Source organism: Stereum hirsutum, assembly GCF_000264905.1.
Source record: "Stereum hirsutum FP-91666 SS1 unplaced genomic scaffold STEHIscaffold_18, whole genome shotgun sequence".
Lineage (NCBI taxonomy): Eukaryota > Fungi > Basidiomycota > Agaricomycetes > Russulales > Stereaceae > Stereum > Stereum hirsutum.
In genome coordinates this window covers 768,902-789,709 of record NW_006763148.1, presented here as the reverse complement: position 1 = coordinate 789,709, position 20,808 = coordinate 768,902, and the positions used below count along the sequence as shown (strand labels likewise).

At 54.6% G+C, this 20,808-nt stretch overlaps 7 protein-coding genes across 7 annotated transcripts; 3 read left to right on the top strand and 4 right to left on the bottom strand.

The window, feature by feature from the left end:
• Positions 1 to 723: 723 nt before the first annotated feature.
• Positions 724 to 2,937, top strand: STEHIDRAFT_115300 (uncharacterized protein; the record flags this gene model as incomplete). The annotated part of the gene is made up of 1 exon (XM_007309760.1): positions 724 to 2,937. The coding sequence occupies one exon, from the start codon at positions 724 to 726 to the stop codon at positions 2,935 to 2,937; it is 2,214 nt and encodes a 737-aa protein (XP_007309822.1).
• Positions 2,938 to 4,502: 1,565 nt separating this feature from the next.
• Positions 4,503 to 4,796, bottom strand: STEHIDRAFT_29628 (spore wall protein-1; the record flags this gene model as incomplete). Its single annotated transcript, XM_007309505.1, has 1 exon — positions 4,503 to 4,796. A coding segment is annotated over one exon (294 nt), but the record flags the coding sequence as incomplete, so codon positions are not given.
• A 3,622-nt stretch (positions 4,797 to 8,418) lies between these two features.
• Positions 8,419 to 11,754, top strand: STEHIDRAFT_172165 (uncharacterized protein; the record flags this gene model as incomplete). Its single annotated transcript, XM_007309759.1, has 2 exons — positions 8,419 to 10,956; positions 11,018 to 11,754. One exon carries the CDS (start codon positions 8,419 to 8,421, stop codon positions 10,900 to 10,902), a length of 2,484 nt encoding a protein of 827 aa, XP_007309821.1. The 3' UTR covers positions 10,903 to 10,956; positions 11,018 to 11,754.
• A 389-nt stretch (positions 11,755 to 12,143) lies between these two features.
• On the top strand, positions 12,144 to 13,686 carry STEHIDRAFT_172164 (uncharacterized protein). Its single transcript, XM_007309758.1, has 3 exons — positions 12,144 to 12,791; positions 12,870 to 13,048; positions 13,114 to 13,686. Exons 1-3 carry the CDS (start codon positions 12,198 to 12,200, stop codon positions 13,547 to 13,549), a joined length of 1,209 nt encoding a protein of 402 aa, XP_007309820.1. The 5' UTR covers positions 12,144 to 12,197; the 3' UTR covers positions 13,550 to 13,686.
• Positions 13,687 to 13,789: 103 nt separating this feature from the next.
• STEHIDRAFT_172163 (S-adenosyl-L-methionine-dependent methyltransferase) lies at positions 13,790 to 15,183 on the bottom strand (the record flags this gene model as incomplete). The annotated part of the gene is made up of 2 exons (XM_007309757.1): positions 14,839 to 15,183; positions 13,790 to 14,703 (listed from the first exon to the last, which is right to left on the bottom strand). The coding sequence occupies exons 1-2, from the start codon at positions 15,062 to 15,064 to the stop codon at positions 13,790 to 13,792; spliced, it is 1,140 nt and encodes a 379-aa protein (XP_007309819.1). The 5' UTR covers positions 15,065 to 15,183.
• Positions 15,184 to 16,650: 1,467 nt separating this feature from the next.
• STEHIDRAFT_134790 (uncharacterized protein) lies at positions 16,651 to 19,717 on the bottom strand (the record flags this gene model as incomplete). Its single annotated transcript, XM_007309756.1, has 8 exons — positions 16,651 to 16,673; positions 16,734 to 16,914; positions 17,248 to 17,394; positions 17,463 to 17,595; positions 17,723 to 18,162; positions 18,307 to 18,527; positions 18,836 to 18,934; positions 19,414 to 19,717. 8 exons carry the CDS (start codon positions 19,715 to 19,717, stop codon positions 16,651 to 16,653), a joined length of 1,548 nt encoding a protein of 515 aa, XP_007309818.1.
• A 616-nt stretch (positions 19,718 to 20,333) lies between these two features.
• Positions 20,334 to 20,683, bottom strand: STEHIDRAFT_125411 (uncharacterized protein). Its single transcript, XM_007309755.1, has 2 exons — positions 20,573 to 20,683; positions 20,334 to 20,487 (listed from the first exon to the last, which is right to left on the bottom strand). Exons 1-2 carry the CDS (start codon positions 20,653 to 20,655, stop codon positions 20,364 to 20,366), a joined length of 207 nt encoding a protein of 68 aa, XP_007309817.1. The 5' UTR covers positions 20,656 to 20,683; the 3' UTR covers positions 20,334 to 20,363.
• Positions 20,684 to 20,808: the final 125 nt, after the last annotated feature.

The following is a 20,808-nucleotide window of genomic DNA, read 5'->3' as shown; positions in this document are numbered from 1 at the left end:
CAGGAATTCAGAGTTTATGTTGGGTCCGACTGCTATGTACATCGTGCTCAACATAGAGCGCAAAACAGCAAGGGACAGACGCAGGAGCAGACCGAGAAATGAGTGGCGAGTCAATTTTGCGGGATTGGCGTGATCGGAACCGGATCTGGGGCACGCGAGCAGATCCGTAGATAGGTGTAACTTACGTATCTGGGCGCTAGTCCGCATTGACCCTCGTCCAGCGCTCTCCGTTGTTCCAAACTCGTCTTTTGTGCCCAATTCACCAGCTTTGTTTCTCTCGTTACTATCGTCTTGGCCGCATGGCACACAGCCCCGCGCATGATATCACACCGAAAGCAAGTATCACAGAAGAGCCGCGGTCCAGCGAGCCGTGGGGCGCACAGGCGAGGCGGGCTTCCTGGCGAAATAAGACGGACGACACGAGTTGGTGAAAGGCATAGATCATGATGCATGATGATTAGATGATCAGGGGCTTAAGTGGGAAGTGAGCCTCGCGTAATTGCTATGGACGATAGTGGCACAAACGCCAATCCTCAGGTTCGTTTCCATGGCCTCCTTGGTACATTGTCTCTCCCGTGCCTCTTCGCTTTGCCTGTCCCTCATACATATATAAACCCTCCCCCGACACCCCGTACACGGCCACCCACATCGCTATACACTCCCACACACAACAAACCAATTGCACAACAACTAAACTCTTACAACAATCACTCCTGCTCTATCATGTCTGACTACGACGAACCCGCTAGTCCGTCCAAACTCACCTTCCCCACATCCGCTCTACGCGACGAGGTGAACCCGAGGCCACCACTACTAGCTCCCCCTGGCCCGCACGTATACAACTCCCACCCCACCGCGCCCACCGTCCCCACCGTCGTCGCATCGACTTCGAACGCCACAAACGGTGGCGCCACCACACCCAACATCCAGTACCACGCAGGCATACCCCCCCACTTCCGCAGTGGCCCCACCGAATTCGTCTATGCACACAACCAGCACAAGAAGCAACTGCCCTATCCAACCTGGGACGACGATGTCGCGCGCCACCCTGTTGCCTCGGGTTCGACGGGGAAGGCGTGGGCGCAGCCCAGGGGTAAGGGTAAGGGTAGGGCGACGAAGGCGACGAAGCCTAGGGACCCAGCAGTGCTCGCGGCCGCGGCAGAGAAGAGGAGGCTTGCGAAGGTGGCAGCGATGGAGAAGGCGAAGGCGGGTGCAACGCGGAAGAGTTCGAGGATTAAGGATAAGAGGAATGGCGGGGACGCGAACGGGGATGTTGAGGTTCCAGTCGCGCAGGATGTGGAGATGGAGGTGGTGGTGGAGGCGGCCGCGGAGGAGGAGGAGGTGGTGGTAGCACCGGAGCCGCAGGCTGCCCCCGCACCACCAGCTCGTGCGTCGAGGAGGAACAAGCGCAAGGCTGCTGAGGACGAGCCTCGCACGCAGCCAGCGAAACGGACTCGGAAGGGTAAGAAGATTGAGGCTCCCGTCGTCGACCCCACTCCCGAGGTCGTTCTCACCACAGCCCCCACCCCAGCCTCTTCACCCGCCCCCGACATCCACATCGAAGGCCCGACTCCGGGCTCTTCCTTCATCTACAACGCTACACCCTCTGCGCCCATCGACCCCTCTCTCCTCGTCGTCCCATCCTCATCTCGCAAACGTCGCCGGACGACATCCCCTGCTGTCGACTCAAACCCCACTCTCCTCAGCCCTCATGCGCCCCCGCCGAAACGTGCGCGTACGACATTGTTCGCGACACGTCCCCGGACGGCATCGCCTCCGAAAGGTCGTCGGACGGCGTCTCCTGCTCGTGGACACGTACGCTCTTCGAGCAACGAGAGTGTCGCGGCGCTCGCGACCGGGGAGAGCGACGCGACTCTGGCTGTGGCTGTGGCGGTGGCGAGTGGGAGCGGGAGTGGCAATGGGACCGGCGAGAGCGACGCGACGGCGATCGGGTCGCCTGTGGTCAAGGTGGATAAGGGCAAGGGGAGGGCTTTGGAACCCGAATTCGATGAGGACGAACCGGAGGACGAGGACGATGTCGATGGTGACGAGACGGACGACGACGACGACGACGACGACGAGAAAGTGAGGCATAAATATACCGCGACCACTCGTCCTTCGCCGAATGGAGGACTGCCGACCATTGTAATCATCCGTAGGCCCGCATCGACGTCAGCAACAGCACCAGCACCTGTCGCATTACAACCCCAACCCCAGTACCCAACGTTCAAGGAGCTACTCGCCGCTGAAAGGGCTGCCGAGGCCGCATCAGCATCAGCATCAGCACCCGCACCCGCCGCGTCCCACTCTCCCTCCCACTCTCCCTCACCCGCGCCCTCGTTCGCGGGCCTGTATGCTCTTGTTGAGGCCGCAGAAGTCCTGGAACGGGCGTCTGCGTCTCCACAGGCAGGACCGTCGACCCTCGCTCTTCCCGGCCCTTCTACCCTTCCCACTCCCCCACCCTCCCATTCTCTTCCTCAACCCCTTCCCGAAGTCGAACCCGAAGCCGGACCCTCGACTTCTCACCCGTCCTCTCCAGCTCCACCTCTCTCTACGGATTGGACCCTCACCTTTCCTGTTTGCGAGACGCGGGAAGAGAAGGCCGGGATAATCGAGGCCGCCACCGCCGCTGAGGCTGCTGCTGAAGTCGAGAAGGCCAGGAAGTCGAAGGGGAAGGGGAAGGCTCCCGCCGAACCTAAGCGCGTTTCGAAGAGGAAACGTGTAGCTGAGCCGGAGCCGGAGGTCACTGTCATTGATGTCGACGAGGAGGCGATGGACGTCGACGTTGTGGGCGATGCTCAGCCCAAGCCTGAGGTGGAGGAGCCACGGGCGAAGCGGACGAGGGTGAAGAGTGAGAAGGCGAAGTTGGTTGAGGCTGTCGAGAAGACTGGGGGTAAGGCGGTGAAGCCGAAGAGGCGTGCGACGAAGAGGAAGTAGATAGAGTGGAGTGAAGTGGAGGATGGTTGGAGGAGCAAGATGGGGTCGAGGGCTTGGTGAGTCGGCTTTTTCTGTCTTTTTTTCGAGGGGATCGACTGCTGATGCGGAGTGCATGTTTCGTTTTGTAGAGTTACTCATATTCGACTCTGTCCATCGTCTCCTTCGCCTTACTCGCTGCCCATCGCCCACTTCCTTATTTCCCTCCACGCGTGGAGGGCTGGCTGGAGTCGCACGATGGAGACGAAGACTTGGTGAGTCCTCTTCGAGGTCTTTTCTTCGAGGTGGTTTGAATGCTTACGCGGAGTTATTGGGGCTTTTTTTGTAGACGTCCATCGTCTCTATCGCCTTACTCGCCTGTTCCCCACTTTTTTATTCTCGTCCACGCGCCTCTGGGCCCTTCAGCCCCTATCCATATATTAATCGCGATCACGTGGGTCGCGTCAAAGTTTGGCGCAGCTTGCAATGCTGTGTCTCAAGTCTGCTGTATTGCTATCTCTGTTTTCTCTCTGTCTCCGTGCTCTGTAGCTCTCTCAATCTCGTCTCATCTATGTTTTCCTAGTTTCTGCACTTTCGTCCCCTACATATTGCTCTGCACCACACCGCTATGCTCCCAGTCTCCCCAGTCTCTCGTCGTGTTCTGATCTTCATCCACCCCTCTGCCTTTCAATATTCATCGATTTATTTTATATTATCTCACTATACTCTTATCACAGGAATTCTGTATCAATCACCTCGCCACCGAGCACGCTACCTGGATTCCTTCTTACTACTTTCTCCTTCTCGCCGACGCTCTCATTTTTGTTGCCATCTCTCATGGCATCCTCATGTATTTTTATAACCCTCATGTAGAGAGCGTCGGCTGTCTGTATTGCTTGCTTACTTACTTACTATCGCTTCATCTCGTCTCGGATCTCGTCGCAGCACACATACTATGCCCGCTTTCCAACTTGTTATCCCTAGTTCGCTCTCGCTCGTGGTGCTCACCCTATAGTTAGTTTTATCGTTGTCTATGTTTTGTTTATCCTCTTTGCTATCGCGTGTATTAATATAATACCTATACGATTTGGAGCGTGCTTGTTTGACTCGACTCTGCCTTGCTTTGCCTCTCCTGTTTGCCACAGTGGCACTTCACAGAGCGAGAGCGAGCGTGGGAGAACATGTAGAACCCGACACGATCGGAAGTCGCGGTCGTCCTCCTCAACGACGTCCAGCCCTCCCTTTATGCACTCGTCCCCCGGCAATTTTCCGCAAATCTTGAACGACACGAGTTGCTGAGATGCACAGAAAGGGATCTTGATCATGATGATCGGGGCTTCAAGTGGGAAGTGAGCCTCGTGTAATTGCGGACACACCGCCAATCCTCAGGTTCGTTTCCATGGCCTTCTTAGCTCTTTGTTCCCCTCGTGCCTCTTCGCTTTGCCTGTCCCTCCTACATATATAAACCCGCCCCCGACACCCCGTACACGGCCACCCACAACCCTATACACCCCCGTACACAACAAACTAACTGCACACAACTTCTTACGCTCACACCAAACATTATTACTTACTATGGAACACGACGAACCTATCGCTGGACCGTCCAGTCTCCCCAAGTCCCCATTCGACCTACTACCCGAGGCGATGCGTCCGAGGGTGCCAACACTGGCCCCTCCTGGCCCGCACTGCACACAACCACTCACGCTCACACCAAATACTATTCCTATGGAACACGACGAACCTATCGCTGGACCGTCCAGTCTCCCCAATTCCCCATTCGACCGACTACCCGAGGCGATGCGTCCGAGGGTGCCAACACTGGCCCCTCCTGGCCCACACTGCACACAACCACTCACGCTCACACCAAATACTATTCCTGTGGAGCACGACGAACCTATCGCTGGACCGTCCAGTCTCCCCAAGTCCCCATTCGACCGACTACCCGAGGCGATGCGCCCGGGGGTGCCATTCCTGGTCCCCCGTGATCCGATGCACGTATACTTCGGCCGCTCCCTCTGGCTGCCCAGGGGTGCGAGGAGAAGTAAGAGGCTTCAAGCAAAGAGGAATGGGAGAGACGCGAGCGGGGATGTTGCAGTTCCAGTCGCACAGGCCGCTCCTGCACCATCTGCTCCTAAATCTACTCGGAACAAGCGCAAGCACGACGAGAGCGAGCCTCGCGCGCAGCCTGCAAAGCGTACCAGGAAGAGTAAGAAGACCCAAGCTAAAGCCGTCGATCCCACTCCCGAGGTCGTTCCCATTCCCGCCACCATCACCATCGCCACAACGCCCTCTCTCCCTTCCCCTTCCTCTCCCCCTCCTGCCCGTCAACCAACTCCCATCATCCCAACCTCTCACCTCATGGGACCCGGCATGCCCGGCCGTGCTGCCTCCACTTCATCCTCTTCCCCCGCCCCCGAGATCCAAGTCGAAGGCCCAACCCCAAGCTCGTCCTTCGTTGACTCCGCACCCGTCGATCCCTCTCTCCTCGCTGCCCCCGGGCCCTCGTCTAGGAAACGTCGCGCTGTTGATGCGGACCCGCCTCTTCTCACCCCTCATGCTCCGCCTGCGAAACGTGCACGGACGGCGTTGTTTGCGACAGCGACACGTCGCAGGACGGCGTCTCGGTCTCCTGTTCGCAGCCCTCTGCGTTATTCGAGCAAGGAGAGTAATGTCTCGGCGCTCGGAAATGGGAACGGGGAAAGCGATGCGACGGTGGCGCCGATTGCGAGTGGGAGCGAGAACGAGACTGGGACCGGCGAGAGCGACGCGACGGCGATCGGGTCGTCTGTGTCTGTGAAGGATAAGGGTAAGGGCAAAGCTCTGCCAGTCGTCGGTGGTGACGAAACGGAGGATGATGCGGAAGTGAGGGCGGTGAGCAACCACACCTATACCGCCACTACCCGTCCTTCGCCGAACAGAAGACTGCCAAAGATCGTCCTCACCCGCAAGGCCGCACCAGCACCAGCACCTGTCGTGTCTGGTCCTGTTCAGGATCCCGGCAAGCAGGGTGTAGATGCTCTACTTCGCGCCGCGGGAATCCTAGACCTCGGTGCTGAGGCCACACCATCGCCAGCACCCGTCGCATCCCACTCCCACTCTCCCTCTCCCTTGCCCTCGTCCTTGCTCATGCTTGCGTCCGCGGCCCTGGATACTCTAGCTCTCGCCGCAGAAGTCCTGACACGGGCAGTGTCAGTGTCTCAACCTGATGCCGGCCCTTCCACCATTCCCACTCCTCCTTCGCCACCCTCTCACCCTCAACCACAGCCTCAACCCCAACCCGAACCCGAGGCCGTAGTTGAGGTCGAAGTCGAAGCCGGACCCTCGAAGCGTGTTGCGAAGAGGAAACGGGAGGTCCCCGTCATCGATGTCGATGCAGAGGCGATGGACGTCGATATTGTCGGTGAGCCGGAGGCCGAGGTGGAGAAGGAGAGGGAGGAGCCGCGGGCGAAGCGGACGAGGGTGAAGAGCGAGAAGGCCAAGTTGGTCGAGGCTGTCGCTCAGACTGGGGGGAAGGCGGTGAAGCCGAAGAGGCGTGCGACGAAGAGGAAATAAATGGAGTGGAGAATGAAGTGGAGGACTGGCTGGAGGAGCAAGATTGGGACGAGGACTTGGTGAGTCTTTTTTTCTGTCTTTTTTTCGAGGTATTCTGTGTGCTGATGCGGGTGTTTCTTTTGTAGAGTTATCCATATTTGACACTCTCCATCGTCTCCTTTGCCTTACTCCCCTACTGCCCATTGCCCACTTCCTTACTCTCCTCGACGCGCCTCGGGGCCCTTCAGCCCCTATTCATATATGAATCGCGATCACGTGGGTCGCGTCAAAGTTTGGCGCAGCTTGCAATGCTGTGTCTTCGAGTCTGCTGTATTGCTCTGTATTGCTTGTTTTGCTATCTCTGTTTTCTCTGTCTCCGTGCTCTGTAGCTCTCTCAATCTCATCTCATCTATGTTTTCCTAGTTTCTGCACTTTCATCCCCTACATCTCGCTCTGCACCATACCGCTATGCTCTCCTGCTATCTCCCCAGTCTCTCGTCTCTTCCCCGGCTCGTGTTTTGATCTTCATCAACCTTCCTCGATTTATTTTCTATTATCTCGCTATATTCTCATCTCTGGATTCCTGTAGCAATTACCTCACCACTGAGCACGCTATCCTGATTCCTTTTTATCACTTTTTACTTCTCGCCGACGCTCTCATTTTTTGTTGTCATGTATCATGGCATCCTCATGTATTTTTTGCACCCTCATGTAGAGAGCGTTGGCTGTCTGGATTACTTACTCACTCACTTACCACTGTCACATCATCCCGTCTCGCATCTCGTCTTAGCACACATACTATGCCCGCTTTCCAAGTTTGCTGTCTCAATCGCTTGCGCTCATACTATAGCTAGTTTGTCGCTGTCAGTGTTTTCATTATTCTGTCTGTTATCGCGTGTATCAATACAATCGGAATACAATTTCTATACGACCGGAAGTGTGCTTGTTTGATTCGACTCTGCCTTGTTTCAGCGAACTTCGATTCAACTGCATCTGTTCTGCACCTTACAGTTTCTTCTTGAATTTCAAGATGAGCATAGTCCATTGAAGAACATGAGATGTCTACTATGCGATATACAGAGGCAAAAATCAACGATTGTCCGGGTTGAAGTGGTGCTCGGCTGCTGCGCTCCCCCACACCCCGTACGCCACAGTGGCACTTCACGGAATGAGAGTGAGCGTGGGAGAATATAGTAGAAACCTCCGACACGATCGGAAGTTCCCCGCGGTCGTCCTCAACGACGTCCAGCCCTCCCTTTGTGCGCTCGCCCTCCGGCGATTTTTCGGGGATTTTTGCTTGATTTTATCAGCACCTTATACGCAACACTGTGGATGCTCTATGAACTGGCTCGGACGGTGCAATCAAGCGACTGGCGTGTCTGTCTCGAGCGCTTTTACTCGCCGTTGACCTCAGGCTCTCTCTTTGCATGCTCGTTCTCCAGTAATTCTCAGCAACTTTATGCTCCCCAGTATCTTAACTTTACACGCTTACACTGCGCCTTGGGGACGTATGGGTTGGTCGGCGCAGTACGCTGGAAGAAGCGCGGGATACGATGCCGCAAGTGTGGGGCTTGGAATTCTTCGTTGTTCCAGATTATAGGGAACAAAAGAGCGGACATCGGGGAAGATGATGAAGCGACGATAAAGCACTGATAGTGCAGACCAATAGCGCCCGTGGGAAGCGCGGATGAGAGCCGTGCACATTATGGTCTGCATTTATTATGGTACGTCGAATTTCGATATGCTCCTTCGCCCACCCTCGTCCTACACTCCGACGACCCCAAACCCTAGAACACGTGCGGACACACCTTCCTCTTATACTCATCTGTTTGCGACTTCCTCTTTGGCTCGTTGTGCTCTCACATATAATCCTCGACGCTCTGCGCTTGACAGCCCCGGATCTCCCTCTTCCCTTCCACATCTATCTCTCCTCTCTCCCATCCCTCTTCCGCTCGACATCAGCCTCTGATGATGCCTTTCGGACAGATGCTCTCTGGGCCACCGCGCTCGCCACCACCATACATCGCCTACAGGTCTGCTACCCCAATCACGACTCGACACGCCCTCTCTTGTGACAGGGCGACACTCATTTCTCCTCCGGAAACACCGTCTACCGAGTGCAGCGATATACACATCGCCAGAAGCGATGACCACCCACCTCCTGGGCCGTCCACCATCACCCCCACGGCACCCTTCATCATCCGTCCCCACCCTACATACGCCATATTCCAGTCCCCCATCCCCGCAGATCCAACGGATATCGGCGGGCTGCCAACCACGTCACACCCTTACATGCAACTGTATCTTCAGAACGAGCGTCTCCGCCGCCCAAAACCATGGAGAAGCGACGATGCCGGAAATGCCCTGATGAGGGAAAATAGCTTGTTTGTACTCGGCGCGGTGGCCATACTTCGCCAGCCCGCGCACCACAGTTTCACGGCCTTTTGGCCACCGAATCACGAGGAAAAACAGGAAACGGTTCGCCGAATCAGCTATGCGGTCGGTGCGTATATTATGTTCCAATTTCTCAGCTTTATCTACCACTTCCCGTGCGCGACTTGCCTCCTCCCTTCCCTTTCTCCTTTCCATCCAGCAAACCTCACTGACCGTCACTCCTTCTATCCAGAGAATGACCAAGTCACTTTTCTTCCCTGCGAACTCTCGGAGCCTCCCTCCTTGCTTGCCGATGTCGCCACCTTCCTTGCCGCCCATCACGCATACAGGGCGTCCTTCAAGAACGCCCTGATAGAATGGCGTACTTCCACGTCACGCTCCCGCACTACCGTGTCCTCTCTATGCGAGCACGCACGCCCAAGCCCTGCCGTATTGGCCTACCTCGACGGTCTTTCGATGACTGCCGATTTGGCCCGCGACTGCTACATTGTGAAAGGCATTGTTATGGAGGCCCAGAGGGTCAAGGCGCAGAAGGCGGCGGAGGAAAAGGAAGAGATGGAGCGGAGGGAGTTAGCAACCTGGCACAGCACTCCACGGGCGCAGGTTCAGGTCCCACAGCCCAGGATGGGGGGCAAGGGGAAGGGGAGGAAGGTTACAGCTGTGGCTGCTCAGAAGAAGACCAAAACGGCGGTAGCACCGGAGAAGAAGGCGAAGAGGGCGAGGGCGAAGAAGGTGGTGGTGGAGAATGTCGCCCCACGGCGGAGCGCTAGGTTGAAGAAGGATGTTGCTGAGCCCGCTCCTGCGGTTGCGCAAGAGCCGGTGGAGGAAGCCGTGGAAGTCGAGGACGAGGTGGTCGACGTTGAGGTTGAGGTGCTAGTTGCGTCTGCGGGCACGGACGCGCGTCAAGGGGCTGAGTCTCCCGTCCGTATCGCTTCTCCTCCCCCTGCTCCTGTCCCTGCTCCTGCCCCTGCTCGGCGCAGTGCTAGGGGCAAGCAACCCGCACCAGCCCCGGCCATTTCAACCACTCACATTGAGGATGGTGTCACCCCTCCCATTCCCACCCACACCGCTGCCTCGAACAACGCCTCCGTCGTACGCCGCACTGTGAAGAAGCTCCCGAGAAGTGGTGATTTCGTGATCACCTCGACCCCCAGCACCGTCATTGGCCCCGATATGCCTGGTCATCCTGGTCTGACCGCCACGGTTCCGAAGCCTGTGGTCACGGGTAAGGCGGGGAAGGGAAAAGCGAAGGCGAAGGCTGTCAATGATGGCGACAATACCGAGGGCGAGGTAATCGTGGACGAGGTGGTGCAGACGGCGGAGAACTATAACGTGATCTCGCGAGCGAAACCTGATGGGTTCGCCAAAATCAAAATCATCCCGCTCAACTCCGCCAAAGTCGCGGGCAGCATACCAGCTCCAGCTACTGCCCCCTCTCCAGCTCCCCCTGCCCCTGTGCAGGCCGCATCGCCGACACATGCAGCATCGGGGGCGACCGCGCCCGAGTCAACCCTCGATTTGTCCTTGGTAGCCGCTGCTATCATCGAGGAGAGGGCGACGACATCGAGCTCAAAGTCTCTCGCTTCTCATCCCGAGGCTGTTTCTGGACCATCCACTTCCCCGCGGCCCACACCTGAAGCCCTGCCATCAACTCCCCCAAGACGTTACTCTCAGCTCGAATCACGCGAGGAGGCCGGTGTTCTCAAGGGCATCCACTCTCCACAGAAAGTTTCCGTTGTTGCCCCTGCCTCCGAGGAGAAGGACAGGCGCAAGGCTAGGGGTAGGGTTCCTGCTACCTCCACCGTCATCACGACCACCACGGCCGCTACTACTCGTGGTACGAAGAGGAAGCGGGAATTGGGGCACGAGCCTAGTGAGAACGACGTGTTGGTGGATGTGGTCGGCGACACCGAGCCTGAGATTGGGGCTGGGGAGGTGCAGGTGCAGGAACCGCGGGCGAAGCGGATGAGGAGGAAGAGTGCGAAGGCGCGAGATGCTGACGCTGCGATTGCGGCGGGGGGTAAAGGGAGTGGTAAGGCAAGTGCAGCGAGGAAGAAGTGAAGTAAATGTAGATGACCGCTTCGAGGGACGATAACTGTCTGTGAAGACAGTATGGTAAGTCCTGTCGTTTATGCCCCTTTCTTCGAAGCACTGACTCGGTCATGTTTGGTTTTAGAATTTATTCATATATCTTTGTTGTATTCCTCCTCGCATCCGTCACCATCCGCCTTGTATCCGTCTCCGCCTCAGCCTCCCACTTCTTCCACCAATACTCAAACCGCTCATCAATCGGTGCTGAGCCCTGACACGGACGCGCTGGCGTGCTTTTGGCCCAAGTTTTCGGCCATCTGATGGCGTATACGCAGCGGTAAGCTGTCCGCACGTCCATAGATATCTCGGCATGACCAGTTCGTCATCGTATTGTTGTTTTGTTACTTTTTTCATCAGTTTGTTGTTTGTTTTGTTATCGTACGTATCATCTCTCGTCTCGCATCTCGCACGGGTCCCTCGTCTGGGCCGTCTTGTGTCATCCCCACTATGCTTCTCTGTCCTCGCGATGTTATATCATGCTCATCTCCGCTGTCTCAGTACTGTACTGCTTGTTTTGCGATCTTCACGATTTGCTACCATCTCGCTGCAACATGTTTTGTTGTGTTTCCTGCTACTCTCGCCTATCCAATCTATCCTGTCCGTATTTTTGTGTATACATCATTCATATTCTCGTACATAGCATTATTTCTTTTCAGATTATGTCTCATCTATCCCCTTCCACTGAATCTATTGGGGCGCCGCATCGCATCTCGTCTTGTCTCGTTCGTGGCACAATTATCTACTCTCTTATATTGCAGTCTGCTTAGCCACTCGTCTAGTTGTTTTACTATACAACTCTTCTGCTGTGTCCGTCTAGTATTCTTCATCTATCCCCCCCTCCGAACCGTTGACTCACAATCGCATTTGAATCGCATCTTGCGTTCTCGCTCTGTTTTGGTTACTCTCTTGGTTAGTTTACTATACGCTTTGATCCTCTGTTGCTGGTCTTGATCCTATCCCTCGCAGAATATAGCAATCGTCGTTGCTAGTGGCGGACCCTGGATGTTTTGCTCCGGTCCAGGGCTTCGTCTCTCTTTAATACATCGAGTACTGCATCATGTTCTACTCAGTATGAAAAGGTCGTGGTCTGAGGATGAATGTAAGTTCTTCAAGTTTTGCGAGCTGGTGGCACGGTGTGGCGACACGGAGTGCGTGAGAGAATAGGGGCGTGAAACACCTCGCCGCCGGGCGCTTATATATGTTGACCTTTTCCTTCTTCTCCACCACCATTCGAATTCATCATTCGAATTACAACACCAGAATACATGAGCTGGCACTCCTACAGCACTCAGTCGCCGTCAGAGAGTTCTTCAGATCTCGCTCAGCCTGCCACTCCCTCTGCCTTCAGTACCGTTCATTCGCCTACCGAGGCGTATCAATCTCTTCCGGGTCATACCAACCCTCTTTGGCCACCGTTACCCCGAGTTGGGACGCCGTTCTCCTCGACTATGTCGAATTTAGGGCCAGCCACATCTGGCGGTCAGACGGATGCCGGTCTTGACACGGCGCCCTCGGCCCAGTTCGCGGCCCAGACGATAGATGTCATTGAAGCTGTTCGACAGTTGCAGCGCCTGAGTCTGCCACTGAATAATCATGGGTCACAGACCGGTCTACCTCAGATTCCGAGTCAGGTCCCTCCGCTCGTTGATCGTTCGGCCTCGTCGTTCGTGAACCACCCACCACCGCCTCCAAATCAGGCCCCTTCACCGACGAACCATACGAACGCGAACCATCACTCGCACTATGCGAATACATCTTCACCCGGTCGTGCAGAAACTACTCCGATGAATCTTACGAGCAGTGAGCCTATCGAGAAACATCCCGTTTATTACTTCGTGGATGGCAATATGGACTTCCAGGTTCGTGCGGATGTTTTCGCACATCATAGTGCACAATCGGTGTTATTGAATCCCTTTGCTAAACACCCATCTGCTTAGATCAACGGTCTCCACTACTGTGTCCATCGGTCGGTGGTTTCTCGCTGGGCTCCCGAATTTGTTGAGAGGGTCATGCAGTACCGTGCGAACTTCGTCCATGATCTGGGCGCCGTTGGAACCTGGCCTATCCAGATAAAACGCCAGGCCATCGAGACGCTATTGTTGGCTTTGTACCCCGGGTAAGCTGTCACCATTTCAAATGTAGTGTTGTGTTGCCTAACAAACATTGTTCTGGCTATACCAGACCTTCTTCTGGCCAGGTCGAAGAAACACCGTACGGTTGGTCACTCGTCCTTGAGTTCTCTCGGGCGTTCCATTCTACCGCAATCCATGATCTCGCCATGAAGCGTTTCTCCGCCATTGCTACGCCCGTGGAGAAGGTCACTATCGGGACCAGGCGCAAGATCTTGCAATGGACAACCGAAGGCTTCATCGCTCTCGCCGCGCGTAAAGAGCCTCTTACCGCTGCTGAAGCGGCATACCTCAATTTCAATAACACTGTATTGGTGGCCGAGATCAGGGAGAGGATATTAGAGGACAGAATTAGAACGCCGTCTGAAGGAAACAGTGAAAGGGTGGGGCAGATTGTCAGGACTTTCTTGGTGGAGAAGAGGCTTTGGTCGTCTTCGTTCTCGCCGGAGGACGAGTCGGAGACGGTTTCGGGCTCGGAGGGCTACTAATCAGGAATCCTCGGAAGTAACATTTGAGCAGCTATTTCTTGGGCTTTTGGCAGTCTAATACGTGTACCATAGTCATGAAGATTCGACGGGAAGCGTTTTGACGCAAGCAGTTTTTTTTGGCAATGTACTTTCATTTCTCAGTCCGTATGACATCAGCCAAACCGATCGCTCTGCCGAACGGATTTTTCTCCTGTGAAAGCAGACAAATGTCCCCTCGCAAAAATGGGGATGTGTCTCAGATCAACTACTCCTCGTCGCAACCACGACCCTATCGACCCCAAACGCATCCTTCCACACCTCCACGTTCTCTCCGAATCCAGGCATTCCTTCCCTAACAATATCAACTACATCACCTGCCTGATCCTCACCTACCTCCATCGCAACAACTGCACACCCTCCACGAGTGCTCACACCGTCCTCTTCCGATGCCACATCATCAAGAGCGATGTCTTCGCCACCAGCGAGGACCCCGCCCTCCCGAACAAGCGTGGCGATATCATAATAAAAGCCAAGCCCTGAACCTGGCGTATGTGCTCGGGGATCATCCGTCCCGATGAGAGCTCCACGATCTTCGTAGTCGCGCACGGAGGGATCGAGCTTCTCGTACGCGGACGGTGTGATGTACGGTGGATTGGCGGTCAGAACCGTAAATGGCTTGAACGGCTTCGAGGATGTCGATTTCGGCTTTGAAAGTGGCGATGGAGGATAAGTCAGAGAACGGAGAAGGCTCGATAATTCAGTGTGTTTCCGGATGTCGGCAAGCAATGTCGTGAAAGTGTTCGGTCTTGGTGTTTTCGTTTCGCTACCACTCTCGTCCAGCCCTCCTTCGGCTCTACTTTCATCATAGCCGTCATCGCCATGGCTCCAATTCCCACAAATCACCGCATTCTCCCGCGCGAGCTCCAATGCACTCACACTCACGTCCACCCCAACGCTGTGCACAGTACCATTCGGTAGGAGATGGCATAGAAGAAGAGGAATGCAACCAGAGCCAGTGCAAAGGTCCAGGATACGTATAGGGTTGGATGAGGATATCGGTTCGTGATGTTTTGAGAGGAAGGAGGCGAGACGAATGGTCCATTCTTCGGTCTCAGGGCGAGGGATGAGGGTCGGTGCGCGGGTTAAGAGTGTGAGGGGGCCAAATGGTTGTGTGCCTACATCAAAGTCGTAAAACGAGGAAGTGGTGAACGAATTTGCGTGAACGCGACCAACAGATATACGTTCGTCATCCGAGATGCAATATTGGTGCGAATCTCTAGCACTAGTTCACGAGTGATAAAGGGACATACCAAGTATATATTGTAAAGGCTCCCCAGCTATTCGTCTCTGGACCATAGTCTCTAGATCGGGAAGAGACTCCCATTGCTGGCGCAGAATTTTCGAACGAGCTGGTCGATTGAGCTCTTCGATGGGTGGATTCATCAGCGCCGCCCTCATCCATTTCAACTCTTGACGGGCAGATTGATGACCAAGTGCATTTTCTAAGCTCTTGACCAGCGACTGTGAGAGATTCATAGGAAAGCCGTTAGAATGAAGTAGACCGGCGGACAGGGGGGATTCCAGTCAGGCGACTATGCTCGTGTAATGCTAGGATCTTAAGCCAGCTTCAGAAGAGGTATTACGGTCTAGGATGCGAGGAATGTAATAGTGGTTTCGTGTATAAGAACATGACTGAGGTCGGCAAAGATATTGTCTCAAAACCGATGGTTGTTCGCCAGCTCGGCTGACGCGGTTCCTTCCGTGTGGCGTATGATCAACAAAGTTGGGCCACAACGTCAAGAGAATAGTCGACGGGATGCCAATCACTCTCTGATATATAGAGGACCGCAGCAGGTAAAGTACCTCTGATAAATGTTCTGAATTTATGCAACGGCAATCAAATGGTTGTTTATTCATCCGTATCTTTTGGCACTCTGCCGGTGATCATTTGAATCTTTCACGCTGTTGTTGGGCGCAGGCGAAAGCTTGTGCCCCCTGTGACTTACTTTCAAAAACACTGGCAGCTGAAAAGCAAAATTCCGGCAGGAATGGAGGACCGTCGACGCTTGGACGACTCAAAGACGGATACCCGCAAGCAGATTTCGACAGAAAAACCGGACGCAATCGGGTCCTTGAACTATCTTTCGGGTGGAATCGTGTGCCTCCCAATCCCAAATAACTTAAGTTACCAAGCGTTGCCCCTCATTGTGTGTACTGCACTGCGTCCACGAAAAGGGGTATCTATAAATGATCGTATTTTCATGAATGGCGTAACTGAAAGCAACATGTACACCCTACACCACCGCCCTCGTCCCTGCGCCACCATAAGTACACTCCTGGCACCGACTCAAGTTACACCTCCCTCCACTGGCACACTTGCTCTCGTCTCTAAACACGATACGTGTACATGAAATTCCTCCAGCAACAACCACCGTAACATCAGCATCGAGCATCAAGAGTGCTCAGCTTCTCGTGAAAAGTGTGAAAGAGAAAGAAGGAAAACAATTTGGCCCTTGGGAGCCTCTGAAGGAACATCCAGAGCTCGTACGACAGAATCAACCATCATACGCACGCCAATATGGCGATCTCAACTCGAGCTCGAAAGCAAGCTGGACGCAAAAGAATCAGAATCATAAGAAAAAAATAGGATGGATAAGACCGTTAAACCGACCAAAAGGCCGGCTCGGTTTGGTAGCCACATATGATAGGCCTAGTAATGTAGAATGTAGGAAGGATTCAGAAAACACAGCGCAGGCATGAGAACTTGAAGTCGACAGAGCATGATAACGGCGACAACTTCACGAATTCACGGAAATAAACAGGCAAAACGAGAAAGGACAGGAAGGACAGGAAGGGATAGCATGGGGCGCAGGGGCCACACATGCGATAAAGGGACAACAGAGTTAAGTATAGAGATGAAAGAAGTGTATGTTCTCAGCCGGAACCGGGGTCCATAGTTCGGCTGTAACTTGAAGGAGATTGGCGTCGAGACCAGAGGAAAGAAAAAGGAGGAAATAATAGGCGGCGACAAGGGAACTGGTAGACGGATAGAAGGAATATGTACAACATAAAGAGGAGCTGAAAGGAGGCATGGCCGCTCTGGCTCGAGCCATGGCACAATGCTAAAGCAGTGGTAACCATTGACCTACCAACAACAAGGTCAACACGACTGCACTCACAAGATTGACGAAGATGGACAACTCACCAATAACTAAACTGGGCAAATCGAATATATCCCTTCGTATTGAGAAACAGAATGTCGCGGGTACCGGGGCACCGGAAGGCTTGAGCAATATACAATGCGAGTAGACCGATTGGGTCGTGTTCTCGAAGGCGTGGGTAGCGAAGTTCTCCCAGTATTCAACGACGGACTGGTTTTCGAAGAGCTGTATATCCGATAGAGTGCGACGGGGAAAGAAGAAATGGTCAGTACATTCCAGGTATGACACGGACAATAGATCGAGAAACAGCATCGATGGTAGAAAATAAGTGTTACACCAAAGCCACAAAGGATGGGCACGACACCGCTCAATTTTCATGCATGCTCGAGAACTTGTGCGGTATAACCTCGCTTGAGCTCGGGACGGACGCCGTGCGGCGAAAGAGATACGTCGTGTGATTGCGCAATTTCGCGATTTGGGCGCGGCATGGCATCGTGAAGGGAAGGACAGGAAGAAACCAATGCATCAAATTCGGTCGAACAAGGACTGGTCACGTACCTCCCATATGTATTTCCCTTTGCCCAAAAGCTCTTCCTTCGTCCATTCGGTGAGCATACAGAACTCAGGACCAACGAGGCAGATCTCCCCCGTCCGTCGCCACACGACTGTCGGAGTACCGCTGTACGAGATCAATTTATCCAGCTCCTGAGAGTGTAAAACCGCCATGAGCAACCGAGCTGGGATGTATTGTACAGAGGATGATAGAGACGTACGATGATACTGCGCTGGAAACACTTCTCGACAAAGACTTCGTCCTCCTCCGTTAATGGCATCTGCATAGCGATCAGTGACGGTCGGAAGATCGCCAGGGCCCGGACAATGCGCAAGATGTCGTTCTTCTCGAATCTGTAAATAATGGGTGAATATCGGAACCCAGACATAAGCACGCGTAGTGTGACAGTTCGTTGACAGCAAGAGCGGCGTAACGCCTCACAGAACGCGTGTAACACAGCAGCGAAAATTAGTCACTCACCGATGTGGCAGATATTTCATTAACGAATGATACCCCGCCGTATAATCATAGGGTGCTATTACACTGCTATATACTTCTTGCGCTGTCTTTTGCTTACTGAGTACCACCTGTCCCAACCCTATGTCGTCCCCACCTGCGACAGCATTGGCCAGAGCGGTCGCGGCAGCGTTCCTACCCCTCCCAGGCGGACCTGGCCAGAAGACGTACGTCGAGTCCGTGGTCGTAGGTGGCCATCTTGGAGCTAATGGGTGTAATGGTTCTTCTGAGCGCTGCACTTGCCCTTGAGCATTCTGACCTGTCTGAGAAGCGCCTAATTGCTGTTGTTGACCCGAAGACCCTTCGCCAGCCGTATCCATGGACTGATACCCTAATCCGGGCGATCCTGACCTCTGCATCGACATATTCGGAGACGACGACGCATACGGACTCGCCAAGAACTCCTGCCCCATACTACTCGCCGACTGCCCCGCACCCGCGCCGCTCCCCGCCTCAGGCGCCAAGATCCCTACCATCGGTGGATCCGTATCGAACATGTCACTCGTGCTTCCCAGACCCGTCGGCGACGTGAGGAATGAGCTGCCCACTCCGCTGTCGTTCGGTCCCCAGCCGTATTCGGCCGCGAACGGATTTGAGCCTGACGGAGGAAGTGTGGGCGGAGGGGTGCTGGTAGAGTGCGATTCGCCTGGGGAGGGGTTGCCGAGGATGGCGGAGAGAATGGAGTATTCGAGGTTGGCGGCCTCGGAGCCGAAGGGGAAGGAAGGGTCGTACGGGACGTTGAAGAGAGGGTCGTTTGGAGGGAAGGGTTCTGCTGTAGGTAATAGAACGAGAATGTGATGGAGGGACGAAGGTCAGACGAGAAGATTGGAGAAGATCAGATGTGTGGGGATAAGGGATGCGCCAAGCTAAATGGCTTGTGGCGATGAATGATTCATGAAGTATGCGAAGGTGTGGAGGTATAGGGGCAACCTACACGTGGGCACTGGTGTTGGTGTGTGCATCGTGGTTGCAGTTTTTGAAGATCCGGTTTTCTGTTTCTTTAATCGTTCTGGGAGCAAGTCAGGTGTCAGGGCAGAATTCAGCTAGTGCGGATGGAGACGATACGGTGAGACTCACCCAACTCCTCGTCATCGAGTAAGTACTTGGCTCGTTTTCGATGACCTTCCGTACATGTATCTGCAATACCGCGTTTGATGCATCGTTGACATGGTCGTGCTGCGATTGAAAATCAACAAAATCAGTAAGCATGAAACGAGTGTTAGGCTTTGCGTTGCAGTCAACGGCATGTTCGGCGCCACTACGCTCGCTCCTTGTTTTGCACCCTAAATAGAAATTGTGATGCACTCTGAGACAGAACATGTTGATCAAGGTACGCAAAGTCGTGATGACAAACGTAAGCGCCCACTGGGAGGCGCTTGGACAAGAGAGCGAGGTATGACGCCACAAGTGTCCACAGAAAAGTTGGTGGGCTATGTCCCTCCACCTCCTTTTCTCCCGGAGGTGAACGTCGAGCAAAGACACAGGGACGAGATATGTGATGGAACATCACCGGATTTTCGGGCTGAACGGCACGCGGTCCGGATCAGAACCGCAGAGACTCCCGTTCAACATTCACCACACGCAAAGTGGCCCACAAAGAAAGGTATAGCAAGCCAGAGTAGGGGAGAAAAAAGTAGCAGAAAAAAAGGACTCACTGTCGTCACAAGTAAGATGGGCCTTCTGGCAGTGAACACACGCGCGGTTCGCCTTTTTCTTCTTTTGACTGTCCTTCTTCGCGCCTGGCGTTGAACCACTATGGTCACCCGAGTCGTTCGCACCCTCTGACCGCCGACGCTTACCAGATGTTGGCGTAGACCGCCGTGTTGCATCGGATGAAGGAGTTGCTGGTTGTAACCGTGGATGTGTGCCGCCCAAGGTTGACGCTGCGCTGAGAGTAGCGGGGTTGATGCTGAGCGCAGACGGTTGGTGTTGTGAGGGATTTGACAGTATTGGGTTCATCGTGAAGCAGTCGGCGTCGAAGAGGGTGAGGAGGAAGAAAAGTCGACAGACGACAGGAGCTGGAAAAGCTGGCAGAAATACGGCTTAGGCGCGGCTTGTGCGGTATGGATAAGCCGGAAATTCGGCTTCGGTGGTGGCTCGCGATGTCAGGCAGACGAGGAAGATAGTCGGGGCGCAGACGTCGAGGGGCGCGGTGAGGACGAAGAACTGGTGAGGGCGCGGGGCTCGTGGACGTCGTGGACGACGATGAGGCCTTGGAGGGGGAGCCAGCAGAGCAAAAGACTGCAAAAGACGCAGAGGCCCGTTTTGTCCGGGCGTATATATACTCACGGCGCCGAGCTCCGACACGTGGGAGACCGCTCGCCTTGGACGCCGTCGCCGTCGTCCATGGCGTCCTCCACTGCGTTCACCATCGCTGTCTTCGCAGACTCGAAGGACGTGGTGGTCGGCCGTTGCAGGTCGCTCCAAACCGCCTTCATACAAATACAATCGCTCCCCGCTGCACCCGACCCGGTCCATCCCGTTTTCTCGAGATCCAAACGTTCTCAGCCCTTCGCATGGATTCTCGACCCATCTGTAATCATCTACATCCTCGTTGTCAACGAACAAAGAAAAATCCTTTCGTTCACCGGCCATATCCTCGATTTTATGCGGGCAGCGCACTCAACGCCCGCCGTCGCCGCTTGCAACGGCGAGCACGCGCTGATTGATTGACCAATATATCGGTACGGTACCTCCGCAGTGACTGTACTCCTCTTAGATTTCCTGCCGTAAGTCCGGTTTGCATATGTGCGAATCATCCTATCCTTGCGAGGAGATTGGGCTTCGAGTCTGACTCTGCATGTCTATACTCAGTGCAGTTCTCGTAGTATTAGATGCCCGGCTGGGACCCGTCCTACACTGAACTGCTTATTCGCCGAGCTTTTCGCTCTATACATAGTTGCCACTTCTCACCGTAGCTTCTCCACTGGTTCTTTTGAAATGACTTTCATTGATGACCTGCAACCAACCCAAGTCGTGGGTGTTCCGGCCGACTCGGATGGTTCACAAGTTGACCGTGTACTTTCCAGCCAAGGTGCAACGCCCCGACC

Excerpts from the sequence above, each read along its gene's own strand:
- STEHIDRAFT_125411 (XM_007309755.1), bottom strand. The coding sequence starts at position 20,655 with ATGTATAGAGCGAAAAGCTCGGCGAATAAGCAGTTCAGTGTAGGACGG. Across the intron at positions 20,488-20,572 it reads CTAATACTACGAGAACTGCA|GGCAGGAAATCTAAGAGGAG; the intron begins CTGAGTATAGAC and ends AACCGGACTTAC.
- STEHIDRAFT_172164 (XM_007309758.1), top strand. The coding sequence starts at position 12,198 with ATGAGCTGGCACTCCTACAGCACTCAGTCGCCGTCAGAGAGTTCTTCA. Across the intron at positions 12,792-12,869 it reads ATGGCAATATGGACTTCCAG|ATCAACGGTCTCCACTACTG; the intron begins GTTCGTGCGGAT and ends CCATCTGCTTAG. Across the intron at positions 13,049-13,113 it reads TTGTTGGCTTTGTACCCCGG|ACCTTCTTCTGGCCAGGTCG; the intron begins GTAAGCTGTCAC and ends TGGCTATACCAG.